General features: G+C 40.6%; 1 protein-coding gene across 3 annotated transcripts; it reads left to right on the top strand.

Moving 5' to 3' along the window:
* The first annotated feature begins 1,051 nt into the window (after nt 1-1,051).
* reps1 (RALBP1 associated Eps domain containing 1) lies at nt 1,052-20,715 on the top strand. 3 transcript variants are annotated; one of them, XM_026194252.1, is made up of 20 exons: nt 1,052-1,235; nt 1,634-1,803; nt 3,104-3,227; nt 6,319-6,548; nt 7,367-7,529; nt 8,308-8,438; nt 9,989-10,151; nt 10,232-10,295; nt 11,066-11,220; nt 11,755-11,876; nt 12,275-12,355; nt 13,561-13,648; nt 14,165-14,266; nt 15,795-15,855; nt 16,056-16,254; nt 16,342-16,536; nt 16,977-17,066; nt 17,216-17,373; nt 17,460-17,565; nt 17,661-20,715. In XM_026194252.1, the coding sequence occupies exons 2-20, from the start codon at nt 1,651-1,653 to the stop codon at nt 17,727-17,729; spliced, it is 2,454 nt and encodes an 817-aa protein (XP_026050037.1). In that variant the 5' UTR covers nt 1,052-1,235; nt 1,634-1,650; the 3' UTR covers nt 17,730-20,715. The 3 variants fall into 3 exon arrangements, with proteins under 3 accessions (XP_026050037.1, XP_026050036.1, XP_026050035.1); XM_026194251.1 differs by having other exon boundaries at nt 1,052-1,249; XM_026194250.1 differs by having other exon boundaries at nt 1,052-1,270.
* The last annotated feature ends 89 nt before the right edge of the window (nt 20,716-20,804 follow it).

The raw sequence follows: 20,804 nt of genomic DNA, 5'->3' as shown, positions 1-20,804 counted from the left end.
TAAATATTTTTACATTTGTTATCTGATTCTAAATACCTAGGGTCAAATATCTCCAAGTTTTTTGCAATTGTTACACTTACATGTTTCAGATTAATAAACTATTGTTAATGTCGCACAAAGATAACCTGAGTAAAAATAAAATGCAGTTTTAACATAAATATTTCATTTTTTTTCCATTCAAAAAGTAATTGCCCCTTAACTTAATAACTGGTTGTGCCACCCTTGGCAGCAAGAACTGCAATCCAAAGTTCGTCATAACTGGCAATGAGGCTTTCACGCCTCTGTGGAGGAATTTTGATCAACTGTTTTGTGCTTGTGTTATAATTCAGCCACACTGAAGGGTTTTTGAGGATTAATGGCCTTTTTAAGGTCATGCCAAAGAATCCCAATCTCAAGTTTAAGTCTGGGCTTTGAGTAGGGCACACCAAAACCCTCATTTTTTTTAATCCATTCAGAAGCAGACTTGCTCAATTGTTTTGGATCATTATCCTGCTGCATAACGCAAGAACTGAACAAACTGATGGTTGGACAATCTCCTTCAGGATTTTTTGGTAAAGAGCAGAATTCCATCACTTACAGTTTGCAGTGTATATTTACTCCTGTTATATTTGTCTAACAAAATGTGTGTGTTGATGTGAAACATTTAAGTTAAGTGTGACAAGGAAGGAGGCAAATACCTTTTCTCATCAACTGGTTGTAACAGGTTTATAAAGAAATAGAAAATAAAAGGGGACTTCAAAAAAGTTCAATTACAGTGAAAATTGTAAAATCAAAATACAGTTCTTATATTCTTTCAAAGGCCTAAAAATGTTGGTACTTTAATGGCAAAACAATAATTTAACTTAAATCACTATGAAAATATTAAAATAGTTGAACTGCAGGCGAAGTGAATACAAAAGTTGTCAAGTGTATAGTTATATGTAGTTTACTCTTCCAGCACAAAATGATATTTTATAAAAAATAACATAAAAAATAATACATGTATACAATCTATAAAACTAGATGCTTCTGAGTGAACGCTATGTTTTTCTTTAATCTGAAGACTCGGACCGGAAGTCTCCTCTTAACTCCGCGTGACTTGACACTGGTGGCAGGAATGGCGGCTATGATCACTGGAGGAAGGAACCAAGAGACCCTGAAACTTTACTTCTGACGGCCCCGCAGAGGAATGTGTTTCTAGTGAAGGGCAGAAACACCCTCCTGTAACGGATTACAGCGAGAAGAAGTGCTGTAACGTGAGATCACGGCGGTAGATGTCCGGGTCGGGGAGGTAGACGCACTTTGCTAGTTAGCCTAACGTTAGTGCCACTGACTTTGATTCAAGGTAGCTGTTAGCCCGCTGCACTACTAGCCAGCTGTTGGCTACTTGGCTTGGCTGGCCCAACAAGTTATTAACTGTGTGAAAGCAACCTTTATTTGAATATTCGAGTTGGGATCGGCTCCTGCTTGGTACACAGTATTAGGGACGTTTACAGAGATTGGGATAAGGCGCGTTGGGAACATCATTACAACAGCTAACCTCAACGTTAGCTCGGCTTAGCTAAGTTGGGATCCTGAAGTCTCGCCCATTTTTTGGATCCTGCCCCAGCCATTGGCTAAGGGCTAATCAACAGCCAACTTGTGTTCTTTTCAGGCTCATTTGGTACTACGATGGAAAGTCTAACGCTGAGTGATGTCGAGCAGAAATATTACTCGGATTTGTTCGTTTACTGTGACACGGACAACACTAAAAAAGTGGCTTCCAACGGGAGAGTTCTTGACCTTTTCCGGGCGGCCCAGCTACCCAGCGAAGTTGTCCTGCAGGTAAGCTAGCGTAACCGTGTTATCATTCAGACTGTGAAGGTGTGCGTGAAACGAAGGGCCATTGGGGGATTTTTGGTAAACTTGGCTGGCAGGCTGACTGTTGGAGCTGTCCTGTCAGCCAGTGTCGTTGTGGTTATTTAGCCCGGGTGCTTAGCAGAGCTGCGCAGCAAGAGAGACACACCTTCTTCTGGCTAATGTTAGCCTTAGCTAAACAGAGTAGGTAGACAACTCACACAATTTATTTCTTTATTGAGTTTTTTTTTCTCTAACTGACATATTATACATGCAATAAAAGCTGGCATGCCCTCTTCAGTTACCTTTCTGTGGGTATGTGTTGAACTGTGTATCTAACGCACTAAATACTTCTCATTGCTCTTGCTGCCCACTCTTTCCTGTCTTCTCCCTCCATCAACATCTGCCTTTTTTGTTCATTACTGGCTAACATGGTGGAAATGCCTGTGCCTGCACGCCTGTGATCCACAGAAGTGGAGACTTTGTTTATTAACCCTCAAATACGGATTGCCTTCTTGGTCAGATTGCAGAGTGTCCCTGCTCTGACAACTGTGAGTCATGAGTAGCCAGTTAAACTGCAGCAGCCCATTCTTGTGACTCCAGATCTCTCAGCATGGCCAATATTTGCAGTTTGTGAGTCAGCATCCTTTTCAAGGTCAAGAGGGGGGGGGGGGGCTGTGTGGTGGGAGAATTAAGGAGCGTTGTAATCCTACCACTTCCAGAATCTACACTGAGCTCTGTGTTGGCCCGTGAGACACATACTGCTACAGTGTCATGTTGTAACAGGCTGAGAAAAGTCACTGCTGCTTTGTATCCAGTCATACTTGGATAAAGTCCCTCATCGGCAAGAAAAGGATCGCTGGTCAGCTGTGGCAGTTTTTTTTTTTTTGAGTGACTCGCGGCACTTAAGGGCACCCTCTTAAACAGTTATCCTCATGTTATAAAATCTTACCAGTAGTACTAATCCTGAGGTTTCAGTTGTTTCTTTTAACCACTTTATCTTTTGTGTGTAGAAGGCCGTTTCATTGTTTTGTAAAGGACTACAAAACATGATAACCAGACTTTTTACGCATAGAACACACTGGACATCTGCTTGTGAACATGGCAGATGAGACCATTCTTAAGGGAACAGTTCATCGGATAATTTAAACAGACACTAAACGATAGCTGTTGTTTATTCTCCTTTTTATTACTTGGATGCTATGTTTGCTTAGAGGAAAAAGCTGCTCTTTCAGATGAATACAATGTTGTTAACTGTTCTCCCTTGTCCTTGTGTGCGTGGGTTTAGATCACAGAGCTATGTGGAGCCACTCGGCTGGGTCACTTCGGTCGGAGCCAGTTCTACATCGCTCTGAAGCTCATCGCCATCGCCCAGTCAGGGCTGCCTCTGAGGGTGGAGAGCCTCAACTCGGGTGAGTCCATAAATCGAAGTGAGTCATTGTCATTGTTGTGCATTGATTTCTAAACAATACCATTACACAATTGTGGTCTAGGTCCTCTCTGAAGTACTTTTAGACTTTGGTTATATAGAGATATACTGTTGTTCTCAGGCTAGTTAAAATGTTTCAGGTTAGAAATGAGTTTCATGAATTTCAGACAGCTGTTCTCTTCATCACCAATCAATTACATTTAATGGCAGAGCTATCATTTGTCAATTAGAGTCTTAAAGGTTTTTTTGATAAGAAAAAGGTATTTATCTCAGAACTGCATGCATGTGGTGCAGTGTATTTTAAGATTTTCATACAAGCATGTTCTCATGTTTTTTTTTTAAAGCTGTTTCTTTGTATGTTAGCAGGATTATTTAATACTTTTTTTTTTTTTTTTTTTTTTTTTTACCACATTTGAGTCTTGGGCCATTGTATAAGCGAGTAACTTTTGGGTTAGATCCAGATATGGTTAATAGAGCTTTTGGAAGGACTCTTTACATTCATAGACACAAATCAGATTCTTCTTCTTATGCCTGATCCCTGCAGGGCTCCCACCCTATTCCTAATGTCCTTTTTTGTCACACCAAAATTCTGCATGTCCTCTTTCACTACGTCCATGAAAAAACTCCTCTTTGTCTTTTCCTCTTGCTTAGCAGCTCCATAGTTAACATCCTTTGTTGGCTGTATCCACTATCCCTACTCTGCACATGTCCAAACCATCTCAGCCTTACCGCTCTAACTTTGTCCAGACTGCTCAACCTGAGCCGTCCCTCTGATGTACTCATTTCTGATCCTGTCACTCATGAGGAAAAAAGTCTGCCACCTTCATCTCCGTCATAACCGGTCTCACTACCATCCTGTAAACTTTCCAGTTTAACTCTTGGGCCTATCCTTCTGTCACAAATCGCCTCTGACACTCGTCTCTACCCGCTCTGCCCTGACTGCACTCTGTTCTTCACCTCTCTTGTGCGCTGTCTGTCGCTTTAGAGGTTTGAACCCAGGCATTTAAACTCATTCACTCTGTGACTGCCTTTGCTCCTTGCGTCTTCACTATTACGACTGCCTCCCTCTGAAATTAAATGAAAATGGATCAAATTAGAGAATGTATTTATGTAAAGAAAACAAACAATTGCTGTCTGATCCAGAAGAATCCAAAAGGAACTTTTTAGCTTTTGGAGAATCTATTTCATACGCTGGATGTTTGATACATAGGGTGTCTCATAACCCTGTGTTTCTAAAACTGGGAAAATAAACACTGGTACATTAAAAGTAAGCTGTAAAAAGAGAACATTTTAAATGGAAAAATGGCTCATCTTGATTAGTTGATGGGGCAGATGGCATCACATTGCTGATTGGAATAGTATTGGCCATTTATTTGTGTCACCAGATGATTGTAATAGTATGAGCTGTTTCGATGACTTCCCTATTTATCTTAAGTAAACAATGAAGCCGTGGTGGGTTTGACTGCAAAATTGCGCTTTTCTATTTGTCCCTGTTGAGTTCTCTCGAGGAAAAAGATAAGGAAAAACGCGGCGCACGATGTCACACTCATCCTCTATGCAACATGATCAGTTTGGCCTGAATATATTGCAAAATCGATTTCATAATTTGACAACAATATGAGGAAGCAAACAAGTCACTTCCTTCTAACAAAAGATTTAGGGATGTTTGAGCTCGGTAAACCTCGCCCTCAACTCTCTCTTTGTAAAGTTGGTGCTTTCTCAGAAGTAGACAGTTAATTACAGGATTTGGAAAAAATGTTTAGTTTACTCAGTGCTTTCAGAAAGCTTGAAGTCACCACAGTTGTTCCAAAATATTAAATAGAAAGTTATTTCTGGAGCGGAGGCTTTTGGGGTAATAATACAGGCGTTCAGAAGCAAAGGCGGTGGTTTGGTTTCTGTGTGCTTACTAAAAGACAGAGCGCTGCACATAATAATCCTGTGGTGAAACAATTCTTTTAACCAGACTTAACTTAGAGATATAAGAGGATATTGTTAGTAGGTTTAAAGGAAATTTCAACCTTTTGTTAAAACTGATTATTTTTCTTAAAAGTAGATTCTCATATTCACAATGCTTGAAGCAGCAAACGACTTGTACTTTTGGTGGAGGAAGAAAAAAATGTATGGCAAAAAAAATCCAGATCACTTTCTTCCCACTAGCTAATCAATTTGTTGCTGAGTCACTGAAACCATAGTGGGGTCATATACAACAGGATTAGCTTATTTGGGTGTCTTGGTCTTGGGTCTGTTTGCTTACCCACTCTCTGAGAAAGCCATAAACACCAGTAGAAAGGGTTAGGGTTAACAATATTAGTACCAGTATCAGTTCAGTATCTGCCAATGAGGCTGCCTAAAAACTACAAACCCCTCTTCATTCAACCATAGTTTTGTGGCACACGTTGAATTTTTGAATCAGTTTTTTTTTTTTTTTTAAATAACTGTGGAGTTTAGAAAGTCCTGCCTCGCTCGTCTTTACCTCCTTGAGATTGGATTGGTTTGCCTGAGACAGATTTGCATTAGTTTTTTAGCAGAGGTTGACCCAACATAGAAGGGATTAACGTTTGATTTGGTCTGGATCCAGGATTTTTTCAAAGGTGTCTTTAGCATTGTAAGATAGAGCAAACAGAAAAAAATACATTCCCCAAGGGGGAAAAAAAGAAAAACAAAAATGGGCAAGCTACAGTGTGGTAGAAATTTTCAGTCTTAGAGCAGGCATGCTGGCACGGACTGTATTCCTGTGTTTGTTTATCACAGATCTTTGTTTTAAGTCCTCAGCATTAAGAGTTAAGAGACAGCAAACATACACTCGGTGTGGCAGTGTGTTTCATTTTCTATTTGAGGAAACGGCTCTTTCTGAAAGGTATACTGTTGTTCCCATTTTACAGCAGTTACTCTCTTTCCAAACCCTATAAACGTCAGCTGATTGCAGCAGGCACAAGGATTCTGGGAAATCTACGGAGTCAGTAGTCGGTTTTTCTCTCTCGAAAGCCAGAAGCAACTTCTGGACTCTAGTGCACTGAAGTTTTCAGCTGCTGCTGAACAAATATTGAAACTGAATTTAATTTGTGTCTTGACAGTCAAGGATCTACCGTTGCCAAGGTTTGTGGTGGGGAAGAATGAGGCAGAAGCGAGACATGCTGCACTGTACCAAGATCCCGACAGTCAGGGATTGTACCCTGCCCCCGGTACTGCAGTAATACCCAGGCCACCTGGCAGGGGTCACCAGAACAAGAAAGGACATCCCTCATCCACTTCACTTCCTGTCCACGAGGTCATTCAGCCCCTGGCAACTACTATAGAATCACAGGTTGGTAGTAGCAAATGCAAGAATCGATGTTGCAGGGACGATTGTATACAAACTTAATATTTCTTTGAACAACTGAACCCAGTGGTTACTTGGAGATAAGCTGCTGTGTTTCCTGTGTTTTTCCTGTGTATACTTGACAGAGACATTAAAAGGGACACTCAAAGCATCTTGAATTGAAATCTATAGCAGAGCAACAAAGTGGTGGTGGAAATGATAAATTCTTTTCAAAGCCTCCATTTGGGGGAAAAGTCATGAAATTTTTAAGTGATCTTTACCAGATTCGAGTGGTGAATTTCTTTGTCGCTTTTATGTGTCCATGACTCATTGAAATTAAAGTCAATGTTGCTTCAAAGTAACTGCAAATAAGTGTCCAGAGTGGGAAGACTTGCCTCTGGAAGGACTTTGATGTTTGAATACATTCCTTTCTGAAGTTTTCTGCTGCGGACTTAAGTGTGTTGACACGTGTGTCAGTTATTTAGATTTCTTTCGCAAGTTTTAACTTGTATGTGCTGCATAATCATTCACTAGTTCCTTCAGCATCCCTTATCTGTGATGATGCAGATAAGAACTGATTGATGTAGCAGTTATTGGTCTTGGTTTGGATGTGGCGTGTTGAAGATTGACGTCTTGTTGTGTATTAGATGTGATCTAAAGGTTAACGCCCAAAACACTGAACTGTTTTAAAGCAGTAATACTACCACCTTCAAATCATGCTTATTAAAGTTTGCTGATTCCTTATATGTGTACTAAATGTCTTTTTAACTGCTTGTTTATTTCATCGGTTTGTTTTTTTTTTCTTTTTTTTAATATGTCACCAGCCTGAACCAACGTCCCCAGTAGTCTCCCCTCACCAGTCTCCCCCAACCTCACCTCATTCCTGGAGGAAGCACAAGCGGCAACACAGTGGAGGAAACGCAGAGCGACAACCTGTGGTGGCAGCAACTGGAGCCGTGTGGACGCAGTTCAGAGAACCACAAACAGGTGACCCACTTCTTAATGATAGTTTCTCAAAAGGAGAACTATTCTGCCTATTTCCAACAACATATTTCTAATCTTAGACTCTGCTTGAGTAGCTTTGCATTTGCATTTATTTCCATTCACAGTTCAAAGCAATCCTTATTATTTATACGGATGCAAATCATCCCTTGACCCATCTTCTGATTGGGTGCCCATCGTAAACAGAAGGTCTGAATGCCAGGCACGTGGGGCTTCTGGACTCATCTTGGAAAATGTTCAAATCTTTTCAGATGTTTTATAGACTAAATAATTATTTAAGATGATGATGAGCAAATTTGTTGATAATGAAAATAAGGACAAAGAGAAAGAAAAGTGGCAACAATTTGAGTTAAAATGGCTTTTTTCCTTTCTTTTTTGCCCTCAATAAAGAAAAAAAAGGTAATGCATGTGACAGGGGTTTCACTTGCAAGCACTCACGAGCAGCAGATGATAACAATAACATCTCTAAGGGCAAACAGAAGTGACAGTGTGGTAAAAGTTGCTTTTAGCTTTGACTCCAGTGATAAATTGTCGTTTGTACCACTTCCTGTTGTTTGCAGCGCCTACATGCTGTTAATGATATTTGCTGACACAGACACTTGCTGCAGTTTGTCATTAGGGGACCAAAGTAATTGTGCCTGCTTTTTTTTTGTTTTTTTCCAGCATAAAAAGTAGTTGAGATATTACAAAGAATGGTATGAAAACAAAACTTCTTAATTAACATTACTTGCAAAAACATACTTTCCTGTCCTTCTCCTTTCAGGTCCAGTGGCTGGCGATGGCATGTGGCCGTCCCACTCACCACCTCTTCCAGGTCAGGAGAGTTGGGTCAGTTTTACAGCGGACACACCGCCTTCCAGCACGCTTCCAGCAATGCATCCATCATCAGTCCAGGTACAGCGCTGTTGGTTCGACTCGCTTCCTATTGCAACAGGCTTCATTATACAAGCAAGCTAGAAAGATGCACATCAGCGTTCCATCTTAAATTACAAGGCGCTAGTTGGATGTTGGATACACTACACTGATTCAGTACTTCAGCAGCAATAATGTGAAGTAATGGGTTGCCGTATGATTTTTGTCAATCTCTCACATCATTGTGGCTGAAACTTGGCCCAATGTTGTTAATATTGCTTCAGTTTGAAGTTCATTTATGGGCGGTTCTCCTAAGGCCCCGCCACAACATTTCAGTCAGGTTGAGATCTCGACTTTGCCTGGGCCAGTGCATCGCCATGATTCTTCTCTTTTTCAGCCATTCTAATGTAGATTTGCTGCTCTGCTTGGGATCATTGTCCTGTTGCGTGACCAAGTTTAGGCTGAGCTTTATCTGTCATTGTTCCAGAAGTCTTGCCGTTTGTTCAGATTTCACAAAACAGCATATAGTCCTGTGAAAATCTTCTTTTTCACAATACAGTGAACACCCACTATTTTAAATAAGGGCTCTGATTACGGAAATGAGTTTTTTCATTTTCACCAGTGAAATCCTTGAACTAAACCAAACAGCTATAAGGTGAATCGTGGCCATATATATAAAAAACAAACAAACAAACATTTGATTTGGGTAAAAAAAACAACCCCTAAAAACATAACTACTCAACACTCTTGTGTTGTGTGCGTATTTGGTAGTGTGTAGCCCACAGTTAGTAACAACAATCACCACTTTTGGAGTTTTTGACATTTTGCACTTACTAAGTGAGCTGAGATAAAATTAAGGTCAATCATTGCCAATATAAAAACACTGAAATGCTCAGAAATATTTTGGATCTATTCTATCTTTACCACCATTAGCCAATCACTATGCAGAGATGGGACGAGAAGACAGCAAAGTGAGGCTATAAATTAAAGGACACATGTACACCCTCACAATACAGACCTAGAGAAGGTGATACAGTTCAATAGAGCATTAATAGATCAGCAAGTTACAAGATGACCACACAGAGTATTTTAGCTGGAAAATGTGATGCAAATGTCTGCCATCAGAAACTGCAAACATAAAGCACGAGATATCACAGTAACCACAATCGGGCCTTGAATGTCAGCCAGCATCTTGTATCAGTACTTTATCTGCAAACGCTGCTGCTTGACTGAAACATGAGCAGCTTCTGTGACATTTCTCAGGCAAAGGCCTCTGTACCCACTGTCTAATTATAGGTACACATCATGCCCTCTTTTAGTTTCTTCTTGTCGTTCTGAGCTAACAAGCAAAAAGTCAGTTCTACTTTAGGCTGAAAGTTCTGTAACCATTGTTTTGTTTCAGTTTTGAATATTATTCTTTAAAGGTTTGATTTCTTGTAGTGCCAAGTTTGTATGTATGAGTAGGGGGCCAGGGAGACACGCACTGTACATACTAACAGTGAAGAAGCTGGATTTGCATAGGTTAAAGTGTTATTCTTAATACTTAATTATGCTCGTCTTTCTTAAATGTTTCTGTAAATGGGTTCTCGTAGGAAAGCACAACAATACGAACAGTAGCCTCAGCTGCAACGACCAATGAGATCCAGCGACAGTCCAGCACGTACGATGATCCGTGGAAGATCACAGACGAGCAGAGGCAGTATTACATTAACCAGTTTAAAACAATTCAGCCTGACCTCACTGGCTTCATACCTGGTAGGAACAAAAATACACACACACGTGCTATCAGGATAAAACATGGGTTATTAATAAACTGTGGTTTCTGCGTGTTTCAGGTTCAGCAGCAAAAGAGTTCTTCACTAAATCAAAGCTACCGATTTTAGAATTGTCACATATTTGGTGAGTCACTGCTCTTCTGCTATTTATGGCCTCTGTGTGTGTTTGTGTATCTAAGGGAAATTAAGGGCACCATAAACACGCGTTCATCACCTGAATGGAGTTGATGGCCACATTTAACAGTCTGACATGCGGATATGCTGTAGGTTAGAGCAGGATGGGCATTGATCTTTGCACCAGTGCTCCTTTGTTCTATTGAAAGATCCCTAATTTCATATTTATAAAACTTAATAGGAAGCTGTAGTAAAAGCTTTATTTACTTTTTAGACAAGTGCAGTGTGTGGCAGTTAATCCTAAAAACACCAAGAAGCTTTTCTTTGCTCTTTATCAGAATGTATCATCACTGATCGGACAGCATGTGCAACCTGGATATGGTTAACTGTTAAACTTCAAGACTAATTTTTACTAAAAAAAAATGCCAAACATCAACAAAGACAAAAGGTTTGACCATATGTAGTTGGTGCAAAGAAAATGTGTTTCACCAGTTCTTTGTTAACTCCAAACCAACCTGGCTTTATTTTGCTGATGAGTAAGACGTTTGTGGCTAATCGAGCTCATCAAAAACAAGTTGTCAGTTCCTGTTTATGGGATTATTTCCAAAGAAGCGTGCAGTGTCAGTTGACACAACTTGTTTTGACAGGATTCATAATGACTAGTATCACTAGCTCTAAGCAGCAAACGCGGCATGTAAATGGGCAAGTCGGATCAGATTCAATGTCTGCTGTAATGCCGTATATGATATGATATTCTTACTGTCTAATGTGTGTTTAAAGGGAGCTGTCAGACTTTGATAAAGATGGAGCGCTGACCCTGGATGAATTCTGCGCTGCCTTTCACTTAGTTGTGGCCAGGAAGAATGGCTACGACCTCCCCGAGAAGCTTCCTGAAAGCCTGATGCCAAAGCTGATTGACCTCGATGACTCAGCAGGTGCTCAGGCTTGCCTCTCTCTTCCTCTCTCTGCTGCACCCTTTATTCATTTTCTTATCTCACACCTCATTAGACCTAGGGTAACAGCGCTATTGTGCAAAACCCGCATGTTGGAAGTAGTTAACTGATTTTTGGGCTGAGCTGCACTTTTCAGGACACAGTTTTGTGTTCTCCTGCCCTCTTTTAACTTGACATTGACTCAGTTGCTGATAGCCATAACAAACATGTTTATCAAGTGTTATAATTCAGTGTTGACCTTGTTTTTTTACATATCAGGAAAACAGCAGAGAAATAGTCTTTCTTATGTGCTTATGCAATACTCAGAAGCAGAAACGATTGCACTTTGAAGTTTCACGATTTTTGCCATTGATGGTTAAATGTAGTTGGCATTTTGACTGCATGAAAAAAATGTTTTATCTCAAGCTCTTCTCTGAAGTTCATCTTTTTGAAGAATCCCAACCAAAAGTAATGTTGTGTGGATTTTTTTAGTTTATTTATGTGTATTTAACTCGTGTCTATTTTTTTTTTTTCCAGAAGTCCCAGAGCAGACTGCTGATGTTGGATACTCTGCGTCACCAGTAGAGGTGACCCCCAACAAGTCTCCCTCTATGCCTTCGCTCAATCAAGCCTGGCCAGAGATGAACCAGAGCAACGAGGTTCCAACGTGCACGCACCACATGACTATATTTGTCGTTTTTACACATCCTCTAAACTCGAGGCTGTTTGCTTTTGCTCCGTTTGCGTTTGATTCATCTTAATTGCTCAGGGTTAATTAAGTGAGGTTGCTCTCTCTTTATCCATCCATTATAATTCGAGTGCCACGTCATCCTATTCATCATCAAACATATTTTCTGATAATTCAGCACCTCCTCTCTCACTTCTTGAGACTGTGTATGAAAGTCGGCAATGTCCGTTTTGTTTCCACGCCTGCTGATGATGCCGCGTCGGTGTGGCATCACGGCAGAGGCTGAGACTGATGATGTAAATGTGTGATGTCACTGCACTGGCTGACTGACTGACATGTTTTTTCTCACTGTCTGTCTGTCTCCTGCAGCAGTGGGAGACGTTTAGCGAGCGCTCCTCCAGCTCACAAACTCTGACCCAATTTGACTCTAACATTGCACCAGCTGACCCTGTAAGTCAATCACTTAGCATGCATGGTTTCACCATTAATGGACAGACATTAACCCTCTCCAGATCTCTCCTTTTTCTCTCTATCTCTCTCAGGTCCTCTCTGTCTCACTGCCTGCATGATGTTCTTTCAAAGTGCAATTAAGTGCATCAGCAATAGAAGTGTGTGTTGTGATTTGGCTTGCTCAGTTTCTATTGGACATCACCTTTTTTTTTTTTTTTTTTTTTTTTCTTTAGAGTCACATCCACCAATCACATTTTAAGATTGTAAGAGATGCATTTTTCCTCACATGATTAAGAACTAAAGGTTGTGCACAATTCTGTTGTGCATTTACTTTTGAACAGTCAAAGTTCTTCACGTTTATGTATTTTTAATTTTTAAACCGTAAACAAATAATTGTCCCAAAAATAGCTCTGACTTCAAATACGGTTTTATATTGCAGGAGTGTGCATCTGTTTTTAGACTGCTTTTATGTACTCCCATTCTGAGCTGAAACTCAAGATTAAAAACAAAAACAAAACACTTATCAAGCTTAACCTATAAATCTCCCAAAAATTAGATTTATCAAAGTTTTCCATGTTAGTCTTAATTGACCGTTGAATTTTCTGCAGTCAGTTTGTGTATGAATGTAAGGCTAATACAGTTATTTTTAGCCATTTGAATAATTTAGAATTTAAGTAAATGTAACCCCACTGATGTAGGAGTAAAAAAAGCCCCAAATCTCTCTCTGCTGTGGAAAAATCCTGCACCGACAGCAGGCCCAAACAGCTCCACAAATTCTTTTTTTAATTTGTTTTTTGTGGCTAAATTCTCTGCTGCCATCCATGCACCAAATCTTAATGGGTGCATAGGATCTTTGCTGTCCAACTGTGAAGAACACACTCGGAGCGGAAAATAATTTTTGAAACAATAACAGTCTTTTGTTTGTTTTTAGTTGTCGTTAGGATGGGGGGGGGTAATAATTGTATGGGCACGTCTTTTATTTTTATTTATTTTTTTAAAAGCTTATTTAGAAAATATGTTTCCAGGTCTTTCACATCTTCTCATTTAAACATGTTTGATGAGATGCTCAGTGAGCATGTCAGCTAAAAGAGTGCCACACAGGTTTTCATGTTGACCCTTCCTCCTCACAGGACCAGCAGCAAAAAAAAAAAAATTACCTATCTTCTTCCTGTCGGTTTGACCCTCTCTGTGTCTCTTTTCCACAGGACACGGCCATCGTTCACCCAGTTCCCATCCGGATGACGCCCAGTAAGATTCACATGCAGGAGATGGAGCTGAAGAGGACTGGCAGTGGTGAGAAACTCTCTGACCTTAAACTGACTGTCCAAATCCTGACTTACAGTTGAATAAATAATAATGATATTGCTGCACATGTGCAGCAACAGGCAGACCTCTAAATCTGTTTTTGTGGGCAGCAACGTGAAGGAACTTTAATATGACTGAAACAGAATTATGACCTAATTGCATTAGAAAGCATGCTAGTATGTTCTTTATATACTGAAGAAAAAACATATTGTAACAGGTGGGAAAACATCCAGCTGTGCTAATACAGTCAGCTTACTTTGTGCTTTGCAGAGTGCGCACTATTGGGAAAGTAATAAAAATCCAAAAGGTCACCATTTGAAATGATTCAAAGAGCGCCTCACAGGAGCTTTTATTACTCATATACATGTTTTTGTTTTTCTGCAACTGAGCACGTTTTGTCCAAACTAACAGCCGATTGCTAACATTTAATTTTCCCTGTTGATTGACTGCATTTGCTTCAACACTTTCCCCTGTTTGTGATCTCCCCCTTCCTCCAATATTTAGACCACAATCATCCTACCAGTCCTCTGCTGGCTAAACCTCCAGAACTGTCTGAAGAAGCCAAATTACCCGCCTCCATGAAGTTTGTAGCTGCCAACACTGTAGGTGAGTAAAAGATGAGCTGCTATGGCAGGGAGCTTTACTACGGTGTTCCGAAAACATCATCCGACACATGATGCAGTTATTTATTTGTTTAGCCATTTTAATCCACTTTCTATTTTAAGGACAGACTAGAGCAGGGCGATATGATCAAAAATATTTATCACGATATACATTTGAAAATTTGCGATGACGATATAATTGACACTAGACAAAATACTTTACAACTCCACAACTTTATTAGTGCAAAAAAACCCAGCAATGTATTTTCACTTAAACAAGCAGCTGTTTTTTATGTGGATTAAAGTTATAGAAAACTTTAACAGTGCAAATGCAAATTCCTTGCTGACAGTTTAACCAAAAGGCATTTCCAGTGGAAACTGGCCGACATATCCTCAGCATAACCATGTATAATATCCACAAAACTTAAAAAGAGGTTATACACACACAATACGCGAGCCTCCTGCCTACGATAGTCGTAATGCTTCAACAATCCATCAATCGGTGCGGGTTTGTAGCTTAGCAAAGTCGTGCTGAAACATTTGACAGATTGCTGAGCGCCGTGTACGACATAAAATCGTTTCGAGGTCAGTAAACACAACCAGAATTCATACATAAGGCACACAGGATTATAAGGGGCACTGTCGATTTTCAGAAAAATCAAATGATTGATTTTAAGTGTGCCGTATTTTCCAAAAAACACGGTAATAACGACGGCCCGCTAGCATGCTCTACCAGAAATAGTGCTTTGTTGTGTATCTGACGGACGAAAGCTAAAACAGTTCCACACCACTGAAGTTGCAGCATTTTTTCAAACCAATTCTGGTTCATCCGTTTCATTCAATGATCCACTTTCGCCCTTCTCATTCTCCGCCGTCGCCATGCTTTTTACGCCATGTGTGTATGAAAACAAAGGCACTGCGCATGCGCGTTTTACCCATATTCTATCGCGATATTTCATTTTCTTATCGTTGCCCAACATTATACCGGTATTACCGTGAACGGTATGATATGGCCCAGCCATAGGTTACATCATTAAGAACAAAATTACAGATAGAAATCTGGCAAGCAGTCGATTTAATGACAAAAGAAAACCCTTGATACTTTAAAGTAACATACAAAAATCAAGACTAAAAATAAATAAATAAATAAAAATGGAAGTATTTTTCCCTTATATGTTGGAAGGTGTCTGTGGCTCAGGTGGTAGAGACAGTTGTCTACCAATCCCTGCTCCTCCATACCACATGTCAAAGTACTGAACCCCAAGTTGCCCCAAATGCATCCATTGGCATGTAACTGGGTGAATACAATAGAAAATACTTAAATTTGGTAGAAAGGCACTATCTTAGTACCATTTCACATTTGTCTTTCCTTGGTGGTGCCTTCATAACCTCAGTTCAGCTGCTGATAGTCCAGACTAAGATTCCAATTTTTTGTGGAAGAATTAAAAAACAAACAAACAAAAAACTACCATTTTGTTAATTTTCTCATGATTTGTATGCTTGTGGGGTTTTTTTCTTTTCTTTTCATGAAGGTGATGGTTACAGCAGTTCAGACTCTTTCACCTCAGACCAGGAGCCAATCACAAGGCAGAGGTTCGTTCATTTTCTGTCTGTCCTTTCTGACAATTACTGAAAGTGATGCTTTTGGGTTTTTCTACTTCCTCACATTGTTACTCAGTTGGTCATGTTGCAGCTCTGTTCAATGATCAACTCCAGACCTGAACTGTGATGAATCGTGTTGTAAATAAAGCACTGTATCCTGTGTGTAAATCTTTAAACATTAATGTGCTCAGGTCTCAGTCGGGTACGTCCCCAGAGGCTTTGAAGGTGGTAGCCCCGCCTCCCCCTCCACCCCGTCCCCACCCCTCCCACTCTCGCTCCTCATCTCTGGACATGAATCGCACCTTTGCTGCCACGTCTGCCACAGGACAACCCCAACCCTCTACGATAGCTTACCCTCCTGCTGTGCCTCCACGACCGCTTCCCACACAAGTAAGAAAAGTATTTTATGTGTCATTGGCATTATTTGTGATTTTGATACTACGAAAGCTGTCACGACACCCTTTCATCCCTCCCCAGACATCAGTACCACTCACCGGGCATCGCGTAGAGGCGGAGAGTATACCAGGAGGCGCGGCGGTGCTCACCACCACATCCCCACAGCAGATTCCCCAGCAGCCCAACTTTGCAGATTTCAGCCAGTTTCAGGCCTTTGCAGCCTCTGAGCAGCCCTCAAGCCTACCAGAGGTGGACAAACACATCGAGCCAGGACAGGTAGGTCGATCCTGGAGGGTCAGGGTTTGGAAATAGAATGATGCTCCTCTAGACAACATCAGTTCTTCTCAGAGATAGCATTTATAGTCTGGCTTTGTGTATAATATGTTGATGTTAATGTATTGATTCTTTTGATTTTTGAATGTATTTCTTTTGCTCTTTCCCCAAATCCCCAATTGGTTGTTTATTTTAGTTTTCCTTCCCTTTGTTATATAATGTTCTAAACCCACACATTGATTGACAGATTTCATCCATGTTACCGTTTTTTTGTTTTGTTTTTGTTTTTTTTGTCTTCTAGTATTAAATATTAGACTTCTTATGAAATATTATTGTTGCAAACCATCTGCAATCTGCATCTTTTAATTTCTTAACTGTGGCTGTTGTGTTACATTTGAGTAAACACTTTCACTTTCACATGCATTGTTTGTTTATGTCCGCAGGGGGACAAGCCTTCGGAGGGGGCCGGCCCCTTGAGAACAGTTAAGAGTGACGGCCAAGCTGATGAGAGACCCTCAGCTACAGTCAACTCTGTACGTCTTTGAACTTTAAACTCAATAAGACCAGTGGTTTTTAAACTTTTTGTGTTTGTGTGGAACATCAAGAGGCAATCTGAAATTCATAGGCACACTTGTTTATTAGACTGTGTGAAAGTGAGGTAAACTCTTTGTTGTCCCGTCAGGGAGCCAAAGGCTCCTCCGGCCCCCTGGCTCCTCCCCCCAAACCTGTACGTCGAAGGTTGAAGTCTGAAGACGAGCTGAGGCCGGAGGACGAGCAGCACGGTCCACAGAAATCTAACGTCATAGCCGCCGTCCTGGCCACTCAGCCTTCCATTCCCAGGTGGAGAAACTTGCTTTGGTTGGGGACACTTTACAGGGCGTTGTGTTTATCAGCACTTTAGAAAAAGCATATTTCTCTGTTTGCAGGTCAGTTGGAAAGGATAAAAAGGCGATTCAGGCTTCAATCAGAAGGAACAAGGAGACAAACACTGTTTTGGCACGACTTAACAGTGAGCTCCAGCAGCAGCTGAAGGTATGGAAGACATTAGTAGTGTTTTCTAGTTTTAGCAAACAGACTTTGTTCTCCTTTTAACTCCCGCTTTGCTCACACCTGTTTTCTTTTCCCAGGATCTGCTTGAAGAAAGGATATCTCTAGAAGTCCAGCTGGAGCAGCTCAGACCCTTTTCCCATCTTTAACCTACATATGGAGAGCAACTCTACTGTAGTTCATCTGAATCAAGGCTGTGGCCCTCGTTGTGACTCCTCCCTTCCTCCTCTCCTTTTCCTTCCATCAATCTCGGCTTTTCCCGGAGGCTTCAACCTGCCTCAGGGCATTCCGTTAAAAACTGTCACGCTCAATCACACACTGCTCAATCGTAAACCGGACAGACCTGAGGGCACAGTCTTACCAGTGGGAGGGGATCTTAGAAACTGGCACTTTTCACTTTTTGCTAAAGAGAGGCGAAGGTGAGGAGGATGACGGCAAACTGAGAGGCAGAGCGCTCCAGCTCCAAGTTCGCTCTGAGGATAAAACTGCTGGTGTCTTGATTAAATCACTCTCTGAATGACTGAAGGAGAAACGCGGAGTGTATTTGTCATGTTTGTGTGACTGTTTGTGCATTTGTGTTCCTGGTGGCTGGCACCAGTATGCTTGACTCGGCTGCACCAAACTCCTGCAGAAAATTTAAAAAGGGGGCGAAACAGTTTTCTTTTCGTCTTTTGTGTAAGTGAACTGAGACGACCTATAAAGATTTTAGACCTTCTAATATCGTCTGATGTCACAAACTCGACAGGTTGGGTCTTGTTTATTACACTGAAATTGACATGGAAGAGTAAAGACGGGCAAATTGTGCTTTAAGTGAGCATTATATGCTAAAACTTAGAAGTTTCTGGTTTATAAAAAAAGGTTACATTTTTCCTCTTTTCACTTTTTGATCCGTGCTACTACTGTAGTGCTCTGAAGGCATTTCTTGTTTTTGAATCCTCATGAATGGTCTGTTCTGCTGAACACGTGGCACCCATGGCTGTCCATTATTGTGAAATAATCCAAAGAACACAGATTTTATGGGCTTGCAATGGGACACATGAAGACCGAAGGAAGTCTACAGCACAAATCATCCGTCGGTACATCGGTCAATAAGCAAGTAAGGATAAATTTGTCTTTTTCTAAATGGAGTTTGGTGTAGTCGCCTCTCTATTTGTGAAACATACTGGGCTATCTCCAGACAGGACCTTTTGTGTGTTTGTGTGGGGCTTAATGACTAAACCAACACGGTGAAGGCTTTTTTTTTTTTTTTTTTTTTTTGGTGACGCATCCTGTGACATGAACTCAGTCCACCCTTCCTCTCTTACCGCCCCCTTCAAGTCTACATGTAAACATTTGCGTGGTTGATGGCATGATGCAGTGAGTGAAAGTGCCATGTCTTCTGTTTTTTGTTTTTTTTTGTTTTCTATGTGTTACAGTGTTTTGTTTTTTGGGATCGTGGTGACTGAAGGGTTTCACTTTATGCCAAATGACTGAACTTTCACTCTTCTCTTTCACTTCCGCTCGGGCTGTGTTTGAAGAAAAATGCACCACCTTTTCTTTCCCTGAAGTTTTCTTCATTTACTTTCAAACCTAGCTCTGGCTTGACATTTCAGCTTTCTTTCTAACGCTGTGGGTTTTGTTTCCTTTTTTTTTTTCTTTTTTTTTTTCTCTCCCAAACTTTAACTTCACCTTTATGAGTCAAGAACAGACGTTCATATGAAGGGTTTGAAGATATTCCAGCTGTTTGATTGCAGGAAGCGGCGTTTATGAAGAATACATTTGTTGCTGATTGGGGAGAAGTTTGCCTGTGATTTCTCTTCAGCAAACATGTGCACAGATCCAAACTGATGCAGCAGGTAGTGATTTTTGATGATTTAAAAAAAAAAAGAGAGAGAGAAAACAACAACAAAACAGCTGTTTTCCAATCGGGCAGTCAGCACTATGCAAGAATGGGCGATACATCCTCACAGACCAACTATACCTAAGTGTTTGTCCGATGATAGTAGCAACCATGTGAACAGTATACTCTGGTTTTTGTATCGTAGCTCTTCCAGAACCTCATCTACTGTATGTTTGTGATGTATTTTTGCCTTTTTGTTGTGTTTTTTTGGGGTGGTACTGATGAGCAGTCAACTTCCCCGGGCTCCTGGCTCCAGAGGGAAGTAAACTCCAGATCAGTGTTGTATCAGGGCAGTTTCACCTGAAATCTGTGGGTGTAGATGAAGCTTAACAGGAGACCAGTCAACAGAGTGGGAGACCTGAATGTCCCAACTGCACTTTGAACTGAATCCCCACCTTCCCCCCCCCTCTTGTTCCCTCACAATTTCTTTTATTTGTTGTCTCTCTTTGCTTACTTTTAATCTGCATGTTGTCTTTCACGTGTATTTAAAAAGATGCTTTAAGATGAAAAAAATGATGAACCACTTGTTTTATTTCTCATGTTTTTGTTTTTGTTTTTTTGTTTTTTTTTTGTGCCAGTGTCATAAAATGCCCCGTTTTTGGTCAGTGAATTTTTCTTTTATTAATGATTTATCCTTGTGTTGTTGTTTGGTTTTTTTTTTTTTTTTTGGTGAAGCATCAGTCTTCTTCTAAAGCCTTACTTCCCCCGACGGCGTTCAGGTTTCCACAGCGGCTGACTGACCTCTCTTCCTTGTTTTATCAAGGCTCGCCTTCTTTTTTTTTTTTCTGCTATTGAGGACGATGATGTAATTGGTGTGTGTGTGTGTGTGTGTGCGCGTGCGTGCGTGCGTGCGCATGTTGTTTCCAGACCTGGAACTAGTACCATTTAAAACCCTGTTAGACACCTTCAAGTGGGATTGATTTTATTTTTGCTAGCACAACAGCTCCCTCATCATCCTTTAACCCAAAAGGCAATACAGGCAGGCAGAAACAATCAGTCGGTAATGAAGTCTTTGATGGGATTTTGAATGCTATTCGCTCCCAGATCTGTGTTGTATATTGTATATGATACACACTTTTGGACTCATATGTAAATTTGCATTAATTGCTGACTAACAGCGAAAGAATATTCTATTTAATTCCTTCTCTCTTGGCTGTGGGAACCCTAGATGTTTAACTGCATGGATGTACTGTATCTCTGCAGATTCAACTAGCAGCTGTGTGATTTTTACACAAAAATAAAAAAACGGCACAATATTTTAAAAACTGCTCTCTTTACTCACTAATTTATCTGGAAATGGTTAAAAGAAAATGCACCCAGTCACCAAACAAGTCATCTCAAACTC

This window comes from Astatotilapia calliptera, chromosome 15, assembly GCF_900246225.1.
Source record: "Astatotilapia calliptera chromosome 15, fAstCal1.2, whole genome shotgun sequence".
Lineage (NCBI taxonomy): Eukaryota > Metazoa > Chordata > Actinopteri > Cichliformes > Cichlidae > Astatotilapia > Astatotilapia calliptera.
This window is presented reverse-complemented; position numbering and strand designations above follow the sequence as displayed.